Below are 12162 nucleotides of genomic sequence, written 5' to 3'. Positions count from 1 at the left end.
GGCAGAATGTGCATATAAGGAATCAAGGGGATGTATGTGGCGTGTACATGCTTCTGTTGAAAAAACAAATGGGTTCTTCTACATAAGGACTTTGAACAATGAACATACGTGTGGTGTGGCGGTTCGTACGAGTAAACATTCGAGGATGACTTCCAGCTTGGTTTCTGGGCTGATACTTGAAGAGGTAAGTGCAAAACCTTTAACTCGTCCAGTGGATGTTGTGAAAGAAATGAAAGACAAGTATGGGGTCTCAATTAGTTATAACTGTGGTTGGTTGAGTGTTAAGAAAGCAAAATGTAGTACATATGGGGATTCTTGTTTGTCATTTGATCAATTACGGTGGTATTTTGATGAGGCATTGAAGAACAATCCAGGGAGTCGTTTTGAGTTAGATTTTGAAGATAACAAGCGTTTCAAAAGAGTGTTTGTGGCTTTTCATGCATGCATTGCTGGTTTCAAATATTGTCGGTCATTGCTTTTTCTTGATGGAACATTTTTGAAAGGACGATACAAAGGATTTATGCTTGCTGCAACGGGGAAAGATGGGAATGAAGGTAATTGTAAATATATCTATTTTTATCTAAGTATGTGAATTTTCTATACATGTAGGAATTGAGTGAATGTGAATTTTCTCTGGTTTTGGCCACTGTGTGGATTTTCTATTGTTGTGGCCACTGTGAGAATTTTCAATGGATTTTTGTCAGTGTATGAATTTTCTCTGGATGTTGTCATTGTGTGAATTGTATCTGTAGGTGGTCACTAAGTGAATTTTCTCTGTATATTATGATTGTGTGAATTTTCTCTGTAGCTGGTCACTAAGTCAATTTTCTCTGGATGTTGCCAATGTGTGAATTTTCTCTAGATGTTGGCAGTGTCAAACTTCTCTGGTTGTTTTATTGTTCTATTTTTCTCTGTTGTTTTGTAGATGGTCACTAAGTGAATTTTCTCTGTATATTATGATTGTGTGAATTTTCTCTGTAGCTGGTTACTAAGTCAATTTTCTCTGGATGTTGCCAATGTGTGAATTTTCTCTGGATGTTGGCAGTGTCAAACTTCTCTGGTTGTTTTATTGTTCTATTTTTCTCTGTTGTTTTGTAGGTGGTCACTAAGTGAATTTTCTCTGTATATTATGATTGTGTGAATTTTCTCTGTAGCTGGTCACTTATTCTATTTTCTCTGGATGTTGCAAATGTGTGAATTTTCTCTGGATGTTGGCAGTGTCAAACTTTTCTGGTTGTTTATTGTTCTATTTTTCTCTGCATGTGTGTACCTAATATGCTTGTTCCTATTTGTTTTATAGGTTTTTTTCCTGTAGCTTTTGCTGTTGTTGATGCTGAGAATAAAGACAATTGGTGTTGGTTTCTTGAACATTTATATGGAGTATTAGGATCAGAAAGGGTGATAAGTTTCATATCAGATCGACATTGTGGAATTGTGGAGGGAATTGCTAGGTTTTTCCCGAACTGCTTTCATGGATTTTGTCTGGAACATCTAAAGAGAAATTTGAGGGATAAGTTGTCATGTGGAAACACAAATTTGGTTAGGGAGACGATTGTGTCCAAGTTTTCAGAATGTGCATATGCTCCAACAAAGGCATCATTTCATTTCAAGTTAAATGAGTTAAAAAGTGAGGGAGGAGACATTGTGAGTGTTTTCTTGAGAAGTTTACCATATGAAAATTGGAGTGATGCATATTTTGCAGGGAAACGTTATGGTGAGATGTATTCAAATGTTGCTGAGTCATTCAATTCATGGATACGAGAAGCTCGGCACTTGCCAATAACAAATTTGGTGGACATGATACGGTTGCAAATCATGAATATGAGGTCTGATAGGAGGCTACTCTCTAGTAAATGGAATAAAATTTTGTGTCCTCGTATGGATAGTGTGTTGGAGAAGTCTTTTTTGGACGGGAGGACATGGAATGTGAGTTTATCATCTGATAATGTCTTTGAAGTGCATTGTTTTCCTTCGGTTATGGTTGATCTTGGGTTGAGAACTTGTTCATGTCGAAAATGGGAAATAAATGGGTATCCGTGTCAACATGCTGTTGCTGCAATTTTTAGGAGTGGAAAGAATTTGAATTCATTTGTTGAACCATTTTTTCATGCTGATATGTATCGTCAAGCATACTCCTTTTCGATTGGCCCAGTTCCAACTGTTGAAAAACCTGTGTGTAGCATTGAAGATGCTATGATTTTACCTCCATTGAGCAAGAGACCTGCTGGGAGGCCGAAGAAGAACAGAATTGCTTCTACTGGAGAGTTTAAAAGGGTGATTAAGTGTAGTCGTTGTGAGAGTATTGGTCACCATAATAAGAGGACATGCAAGGAACCTTTGGTAAATAGTTGAGGATTATACATTTTATTGATGGAATAATACATTTGATGATTACTTTGTGTATTTTTTTTTTGTGAAATTTATTTTTTGGACAGTGTATGTAATAATATCAATCAAATTCATCCAGAGAAATTTTTCAATATCAGTTAAAGTGTGTTTGTTGATATATACTATAGGCAGTGGGTTTGTAGTACCTGTCAAATTCATCCAGAGAAATTTTCCTATGGCAGAGAAAATTCTGTGTGTTGTGTTTTGAAGCTTCATATTCATCCACATAAATTTGACAATGGCAGACTAAAGTACTGTGTGGATTGTGTTTTTTCAATTTGATAATTGTTTTGTACTAACACAGTGCATTAGAGATTGAATGATCATATAGGCACCTTCTTTGGTGAGATATGAGTTAAATTTATCTGTAAATTTCTGGTAGCTTCATATCAGTCATTTCAAGAAATGTGCACAGCAGACAGAGCATTCAAAAAATTATTCTACAACCAAGAAACAAAATCAAGCTCTTTTGGATTTTCTCTGAGTTGAGAATTTCTCTGAGTTGAGAATTTCTCTGGACCAGGGAAGAATTTCTCTGGACTCACTTGAACTCAGAAATTTGTGTCAAAGCCAGAGAAATTTTCATCCAGAGAAATTTTTCACCATCAGAGAAAACTATATGGGCATTGTGTTCTGAAATTTGAAATTCATGCAATGAAATTTTCCAGTGGCAGATAAAATTACTGTGTGCTTTGTGTTTTGTTGAGTTTGATGATTGTTTTGTACCAACACAAAGTTTTACAGATTACATGATCATATAGGCATCCCCTTGGGACGATACAAGTTAAATTTCTCTGTGAATTTCTGGTAGTTTATACCAGAGAAATTTCTGCAGACATTTTTCTCTGGCAGACAATTTTCTCTGGCAGACAATTGTTGAAATTTACATTAGTCGAAATAAAAAAAAAATGAAATTTAGATTAGTCAAGAAAGGATATATACATATACGTCAAGGATCATCATTCCTTCAATGTATCAACAAGAAAGGATATATACATATATGTGAGACAATTTTCTCTGTGTGGATATGTACATTGTCTTCCTTTCACTAGTTTCACTATTACATTTGTGGTTCTTCTGGGGGTATTTCAATTGGTTCAGTCCATGACCGGCCAACTTCGGTCACAAATCTCTCTATGAGTTCTGCCCTCATCAACCTTATCTCTTGTGTGGGCAATTTGGATTTGATAGGTTCATGCTTGCTATATTGTTTCATTATATAGCAGACAAAGAGGCCACAATCCAGACTGCATACAAATTATAGGTATGGTTAGTTTTAAGAAACAGGCAACTGAAATTATCTTATTTATAGATGTATGAAACTTACGAATCGCTTTCTTGTTGTGGAGCATTGTTGACATACTCAAAGTCATAACTTGTGTTTTGTGAGTTAATTAATTTGAAGGAGGGTTGTGATTGAGCGTCTCTTTCAAGACAAGCTTTCAAAAGATTCTCCACGTAATCTTGCTGCAAAAAAAATAATTTTTATATAACAGAGAAATTTACGGACAAGTCAATGGGATTCTATGAAAATTATTATCACATAAAGATGATGATGGATCAAAGAAATTTGCACTCGTTACCAATTGTTTTGCATCTTTGACATATTTGTCTTCTGCATCATCCCTCCTTGGCCTCAGTGAGTTGTAGAACCTCCATAAATTGTCTTGTTTGTCCAGGACAAGCAAGGTCCAGTGATTTCCATGTGTGGACTTCTCATTACCTCCAGTATTTATTGGGAAATGGAGGAACCTATAGTTCCTCCATGCTGTTTCAATATGCTTGTCAAATAAGGACACTCGAAAACTTTGATTTTCTGTCATGTTGATGAAATTCTGTGCTCAGAGAAAATCAAAAAATGGTTTTGTTAGTGACACAACTGACTTCAAGAAGTATATTAAGAAGAGAAAGTAGAAAGTAAATTCCAGAGAAAATCAAATAAAATAGTAGTAACATACCAAGCACATGGATGTGAAAAAAAATGAGGTTGGTTGTTGTTTCTCTCTGATTTGGTCAGCCAAAAGGATCTCTCCATAGCCATCAATGACCTGAAAAAATATGATTTATAATTGTAATATTGTTTTATAAAGGCTGATGGAACATTGCAGAGAAATGTTGATGAAAGGGAAAGACTTACATTGTTGGCAATTTCTTTTTGCTTTATGAGGTTTCCAATGTCTTCAAAGGTAATGATATTCAACTCACTTGTCCAAATTAAAGCTCTACAAGATGACAAAGAAGGGATTGAATTGTTATTAATGCAACATAAGTTTGTAATTTGTTGTTTGTTATGTTCTATTTTGTTTGTTGTACTTACTCAAGCCCAGACACATTTGATATGTGCTGCAAGATGTCTTTTATATGATCTTTTATCAATCTTGAAATGGGAAGAGTTTGTGGAAAGACCCAAGATTTTGTGATGTTTATAGGTTGAGGCAAGACGTATGCATCAGCATCAAGCACTTCTTTGTCCTTCGTGCTTTGCTCAACTTGTTTTGCAGCTTGTTTTGAAGCTCTGGTCACTTTCGCAACTTTCGGATATTGGAATTCTGGATCATGCTGCTTTTCCTTCCTTTCTTTTGCCTTTAAGTTTTTTATCATTGAGGTTGGATCTTTTTTGACTGTAGGCAGTGAAAATATTAGGAAAAGTGAAATTTCTCTGAAGCAACAGATGATATTTCAATATGTAAATTTATTTAATTCAATATTCTGCAGTTACCATAGAGTTTCTTCTTTTGTTTCGGTTGTTGTTTGTGTGGGATTTGCTCTTGTTGGGTTGTTGGTTGTTGTTCCAGTTGCATTCCAACTATACACAGTGAAAATCAAACAAGCCCCAAAAATGGAATAAGAAAATATACAGAGAAATGAAATGAGCAGTAGAAATATAACTAATGTGTTGAGAGAGATATAACTTCCAGAGAAAATTACCAATGACAGAGAAAATTATAATAAATAGAAATTTCTCTGAGTTATGATGGCACAAGGACATAACTTTTTGTGGCTCAAGATTTTCACTGACCTTGTGGTTGAAGTTGTGTTGGTGTTCGGTATGGTTGTGTTGCTAGTTGGACAGATAGTTCTTGAACTTGTTCATGCAATTTGGCATTTTCAGTTTCAAGCTCCGAATTTGAACACCTCAACTGTTGAATTGTTTTTGCATCGTCTGCTTTTTCAACCTCCAACATCCTTAGTTTCATTCGGATTGTGCTTTCTTTTTCTTGAAGTTCTGAGTTATGTGATGTCAGGATTCTTATTGAAATATCCTTTTCAGCAAGTAATTCCATCCAATTTCTGTCTTCTTCTTTTTTAGATTGAGACAATGCCTTCAGTCTTTGACGTAGATCAGCAATTTGGGCATCTTTTGATTCCTCAAATTCTTCAGGCTGATGCATTGTTGAGCCACAAATGCCATCATGTTGTTGGTCCATCTGCTCATTATTTTCTTCTTCATCACTTTCATCCTTGTTCTCTTCTTCTTGTTCATCTTCATCTTCATCTTCTTGTTCACTGTCTTCTTCTTTCTGTTCATTTTGTTATTTGTCTTCTGGTTCTGTTTCTTCACTTTCTTTGGTGGTTTCTTCTTCTGTGCTGCTTGCTTGATGTTCTTGTCCATTGCTGGCCTCGTATTCTTCTGTGTTGCCTTCTTTTTGTTCATTTCCTCCATCTTCAGATGGATCTTGTAATGTCTCCTTGAATATGACAATTGCCTTTTTTAATTCTTTCTTCGTCTTTTTGCCAAGACAGAACTCCTCAGATGGGTTTTTGACTAGCTGCTTGTTATCAATCTGTAACAGGAGACTCTTTTATTAGAGAAATGTTACAAAATTCACTGAGAGAAAAAATTCAAATAAGGAAAATAAAATTCATCTAAATGATACTAATTGGAAACAAACTTCAGAGAAAATTGTATTGGGCCAGAGAAAATTAGAGACATGGAGTTAATTTTATGGGGCAGAGAAAATTATGAAACAGTGAAATAAGCAGTGTTTATAAGTTAATGTTTTACTATATTTGTGTCAGAGAAATTTGAATTCCAGTGAAAATTCATTAGAAGGCTATAAATAAACAGTGTTTATCAAAGATGCAAGGCACACAAGTTATGGGCAGAGAAAATTACACACAAGGAGATAAAATTTGATGGGCCAGAGAAAATTATGTAACAAAGAACATAATTCAGATATTAGAGAAAATGAATCAGGGCATATAAGTTAATGTGTTACAATTGTGGTCAGAGAAATTTGGATGGCAGAGAAAATTGATTACAATGGCAGAAATAGACCAGTGGTTAACAAAGAAGAAAACAGAAATTGATATTTCAGAGAAAATTAATCTTAATCAATCAATGCACAAGGAGGGAAACAAAGCAGTGGTCAGAGAAATTTTGAAATTTCACTGAGATTTCGGTAGCAATAGGAATCTAACCTGTCGAGGTGCAAGAGAGTGGACTGGTGTCTTCTGCAGCTGTTTCGTCAAGGTTTGAAGGTTCCACTTGGCACATCTTGGGAAGTCTGTTGTGTTACTGTCTTCGGAGTCAATGATAGTTGCATGTTCACATAGCCAATACTGTGATGAAAATGAAAGTAAATAAAATTTTGTAAACGCACAAATTTGTAAGTATGATAACTGCAAATTTGAATGGATATTATACTTACCAGCAATGCAATGACACACCCCGTAACTTTTTCTGGAGTTCTATGCAATGCCATGATAGAATAAATCAATGTTGATGTGATTGCTTCCGGCCAATCATACTGTTTCATTGATTCAAGAGGTTCCACATACTTTATAAAAACCCAACCTATTGAATTCCCACTTGTTGCAAAAAATAGGGTGAGACACAAGTACAATGTAACAATGATTGCTACATCTTTGAAGTCAGTTGGTTGCTTGCCTTTCATTGCTTTGACCAAGGCATTTTTAAGAACAGGACCAGTGAGCCTTGTGTCCTTTTGGAATCTTCTCCTGAGGAATGCAGATTTTGGCTTTTTAGAGTATCTTAATGACATGGCTCCTTTACCTCCTTCCAAACCAAAAATCAAGGTCATGTCATTTGTTGTAAAGGTCAGGTTCTTCTTCCCAACTGTGAATGCTTTTGTTTTTTCATTGTAACATTGGATTATGGCAACTACATCATCATCGGATTTCCTAGATTTCTTTGGATCCATCCTTCCAGTGGTTAGAGCTTGGATCAAATACCAGAATGGGGTCTTTTGAAGCTCTAGAAGATGTTTTGAACTGAATTAAAGTGTTTGAAAGAAGGAGACGACAGATGAGAGGTTGGATCGGAATTGAATGCTGTAGTGAGCTCTCTTTCTGTGGAGTTTAACAGGTTTTTTCCCCCTTGAGCTTGAGTCTTTTGAAGTTGGGGTACTCATCTGGATGCTAGTTGCTTCATCAGCTTGGACTTGTGTGTTTTGGGAAGGAGTTTGTGGTGTTTTAGTGCTGGTTTTTGATCTTAGATGATAAGAGGACTGAGAGAGTTGTTCTTGCTTCCTTGGTGTTTCTAGTGTTTTGCTGCTGGTTTTTGATCCTAGTCCATAAGAAGACTGAGACAGTTTCTGTTTTTTGCTTGGTGTTTCCGGTGTTTCGCTGCCTTTACGTTTTGCCATTTCTAGACAATGATTAAAGCATAGAGATGTCAACATTAAATCCCAGAGAAAAATGGAAATGTCAGAGAAAATTACAGATAAGGGAGAAAATTGGATATGCCAGAGAAAATTACAGATAAGGGAAAATTACAGAAAATTTGACATGTCAGAGAAAATCAACACAGCATCATAAACATGGGAGAGAAATTTTCAATAATTGTTTAAATTACAGATAGAAGTAAACATACCAGAGAAAATGAATGATAGAAAAAAGTAAATATGGCAAGTGAAAGAAAATTTGCATTCCACAATTAGCAAAGATAAAATAAACAAAGTAATGTAAACATGGCACTGAGAAGTACACCATATTGAAATCAAGAATTGAACAAAATAAACATACCAGAGAAAAAAGATAAAATTCTGGAGAAAATTACACATTATTGAGGAAATTTCCATTCCAGAGAAAATTTCAATTCATAATATTAAAATGCAAGAAAAATTTACATACACAAGCAGAGAAAATTAACCATGATAGAGACACTCAATGGAGGAAAGTGGTGCGATGTGGTCAGAGAAAATTATAAATACCAGAGAAACTTAAGACAAGGGCAAGAGTGTAATTGACATTGCAGAGAAGGATACATATTCCAGAGAAATTTACAAAGCAGAGAAATTCAGAGACAAAATGACAGAAACATGTTCAAGAATAAGATTAAAATTCAGAGAAATAACTTTCTCTCAAAGTACATATGGCAGAGAAAATTCCAAGAAGAAACATTCATTCCAGTCCACAATATTAAAATTCCAGAGAAAATTTAAAATGACAAAGACACAAGGGAGGAAAGTGGTGCGATGTGGTCAGAGAAAATTATAAATACCAGAGAAACTTAGACAGGGGCAAGAGTGTAATTGACATTGCAGAGAAGGATACATATTCCAGAGAAATTTACAAAGCAGAGAAATTCAGAGACAAAATGACAGAAACATATTCAAGAATAAGATTAAAATTCAGAGAAATAACTTTTTCTCAAAGTACATATGGCAGAGAAAATTCCAAGAAGAATCATTCATTCCAGTCCACATTATTAAAATTCCAGAGAAAATTTAAAATGACAAAGACACAATGGAGGAAAGTGATGTGATGTGGTCAGAGAAAATTATAAATACCAGAGAAACTTAAGACAGGGGCAAGAGTGTAATTGACATTGCAGAGAAGGATACATATTCCAGAGAAATTTACAAAGCAGAGAAATTCAGAGACAAACTGACAGAAACATATTCAAGAATAAGATCAAAATTCAGAGAAATAACTTTTTCTCAAAGTACATATGGCAGAGAAAATTCCAAGAAGAAACATTCATTCCAGTCCACAATATTAAAATTCCAGAGAAAATTGAAAATGACAAAGACACATGTGAGGAAAGTAATGTGATGTGGTCAGAGAAAATTATAAATACCAGAGAAACTTAAGACAGAGGCAAGAAAGCAATAGACATTCTAGATTAAGATAGACATTGCAATTAAAAATACATATTACAGAGAAATTTACGGAGCAGGAAAATTTATAGACAGAATTACAGAAACATGTTCAAGAATAAGATAAAAACACAAAAAATTGTTGTGAAAATAAACATGCCAGAGAAAATTGAAAGAAGAAAATTACATTAATCAAAAATTAGAGAAATTCAAATGCCAGAGAAATTTACAGATAAAATCACACAAATATGTTGAAGAATAATTTCAAAATACACAGAAATAAATTTTTTCAAATTCAGGTAGCTTTTTATTACGAAATTGAAACCCTAATTTATGAAAGGTTATTATAAAATGCTATTAACTGTGTTTCCAGAGAAAATCTAGTTGTATTGTAGAAAAACTGACCAGAGTTAGGATGAACCTTGAATGATGAGCTGATATGGCCCGCGATGAAGATGCGACGTGACGAAAATGGACTAAGATGATGATGAGCCGTGAAAACGAAGCTTTAACCTAGGTCAGAGAAATTTGTGAGGAAGGAATGGGAATGATTTTTGGAGAAGATAACGAAGCTGTAATGTCGATGGTGCAGATGATGTTGAAACCCTAATTCTGTTGTTCTCCTGTTCGTGAAGGTGCTGGATGTTTGGAATGTAACTGAGAAGTCGGAATGAGTTTGGTTCTGTGTTGATTTTGGCGAGGGTATTTTGGTCCACAAAATAATTAAAAACGCGCGCGAAGTTGTTTCAGGGACGTGAGGCATCACTATCTTTTTGTGTGTCCTTTATCCTCTAAATTGTTATTATTAAGGACCTTAAAAAAAAATCCCCTTTTCCAAATTATAACAATGGTACTCCAATGGTTATTTGTTGTTTTGGCAAATCTCAACCAACTTTCCCTCCAAATTTGTAGGTGTTGTTTGGATATAGGTTTTTTGTGATTTTATTTTTGTTTATTTTTTTTGTCTTTTGTGACCCTTTTTTAACTATTTGTAAAAAAAAAATTATATATTTATATTATTCTCAACTAGACAAATATAAAAGATGAAAAAAAAAATTGAAAATTTGGGAAAAAAATATATTTAATGTCTTTTTATTATAATAAAATTATCTTCATTTAATGTCATGTATTTTATCTTTTTATTGCCTTCATTTCAAAAAATATATTTATTTTTTCATTATACTTTATTGAAAAATTTAAATTATACTAAAAAATAGTCAACATTATACATTGCAAAAATAATATTATATTCTATTGTAAAAAATACTCTAAAATAAAATAAAAAATAAATTTCATTACAAAATGTTAAAATGACTTTGAATTGAAATAGATATTGAAATAGAGCCGTTAGCTCATTTTACACATTCCAAGGGAGTACGTTTACCATTGGATTATATAGATCTAACAGTTGTGATCAAGCCTTATCTATCTCTCTCTCTCATTCTAAGACACTGCCCTCCCTCATTTCCTTTTCCTTATTCTGATTTTACACCCCATCACTCTATCACTCTCTATATCTCATACAAACCCTATCTCTCTTCTCTCTAGCTTCGAATTGGAGACCGAATGGGGGTAGAGTTTGGAGATGAGAGAGAGGGAGCGATTGAAGGAAGGAAAGAGAGAGAGCGAGTTAGATCACCACCAGATTGATGATCACTGGTTCATCAGGAGATAGACGTTCGAAAAGACTCTTGTCTCTCACTCTCTTCCGACTCTCTCTTCTCTGTATCTTCGAATTGGAGACCGAACGGGAGTAGAGTTTGGGGGTTTCGCAGAGGCGTTTGGGGATAAGAGAGAGGGAGCGATTGAAGGAAGGAAAGAGAGGGAGCGAGTGAGATCCATAAATGGACATAAGTAAGGACCACTAGATCGATGATCAACGATTCATTAGGAGTTAGACGATCGAAGAGACTCCTCTGTCTCTCACTCTCTTCCGACTCTCTCTACCTTTGGTTCTTTGTTCAGGTACCTTTTCGTCACTTTTCTTGTTCGATTTGTTGTTGATTTTGTTGATATTTATTGCTTTGTTTGAGCATGATTTATTGATTGTTGTTGATTTTGTTGATTCTGTAAACAAAAACCTTTGCTGATTTTGGGTAAATTAAAAAAACAAATTATTGAATTTTTTTTTTTGTTTAATTCTTATTAAAAAAAATTGGTGAAACAATTGCTGGGGAGGGAAGGAGAGAGGAAAACAGTTGGTTTTGCTGAGTTGGTACAAATGGCAGCTGCCAAAGCTTGTGTCAAATTTGACACAAACTTTGGCATTTCTCAAATTTGGCAGCTGCCATATTCAACCATTGGAGATGCTCTTATAAGATTTTACTTTTTTATTTTTCGTATTTTTTTGTTTTCAATGAATTTTTTTAATATTTTAAATATTTTTTTAAAAAAAATTTAGACACCTAACATAAATACACATAAAAAGTATAATATTTGTGAAAAAAATCTTTAAAAATTTACTAAATACCAAAAAAAATAAAAAAAAACTAAACTAAACTAAACTATTCAGTACATTTTTTATATTTTTGTGTATTCATTAATTTTTTGAAATATTTTTTCATAAATATTTTACTATTTAGATACATTTAAGTAAAGTACATCTAAAAAAGTAAAAAAATTATTTAAAATTTTAAAAATATTCATTAAAAACAAAAAAAAAATACAAAAAATAAAAAAACTCAATTTCTAAAAAGCTAAAATCAAAAAA

The 12162-nt window shown here is 33.9% G+C and overlaps 2 protein-coding genes across 2 annotated transcripts; one reads left to right on the top strand and one right to left on the bottom strand.

Moving 5' to 3' along the window:
- Positions 1–229: 229 nt before the first annotated feature.
- On the top strand, positions 230–2403 carry LOC145800242 (uncharacterized). Its single transcript, XM_082889900.1, has 2 exons — positions 230–554; positions 1301–2403. The coding sequence occupies exons 1-2, from the start codon at positions 230–232 to the stop codon at positions 2350–2352; spliced, it is 1377 nt and encodes a 458-aa protein (XP_082746026.1). The 3' UTR covers positions 2353–2403.
- A 797-nt stretch (positions 2404–3200) lies between these two features.
- On the bottom strand, positions 3201–5917 carry LOC145800241 (uncharacterized). The gene is made up of 8 exons (XM_082889899.1): positions 5408–5917; positions 5108–5194; positions 4706–5009; positions 4526–4610; positions 4347–4436; positions 3972–4223; positions 3765–3855; positions 3201–3250 (listed from the first exon to the last, which is right to left on the bottom strand). Exons 1-8 carry the CDS (start codon positions 5814–5816, stop codon positions 3201–3203), a joined length of 1368 nt encoding a protein of 455 aa, XP_082746025.1. The 5' UTR covers positions 5817–5917.
- Positions 5918–12162: the final 6245 nt, after the last annotated feature.

The sequence above is a fragment of the Camellia sinensis genome, chromosome 10 (genome assembly GCF_055761805.1).
Source record: "Camellia sinensis isolate YWXY chromosome 10, ASM5576180v1, whole genome shotgun sequence".
In the NCBI taxonomy this organism is placed as follows: Eukaryota; Viridiplantae; Streptophyta; class Magnoliopsida; order Ericales; family Theaceae; genus Camellia; species Camellia sinensis.
This window is presented reverse-complemented; position numbering and strand designations above follow the sequence as displayed.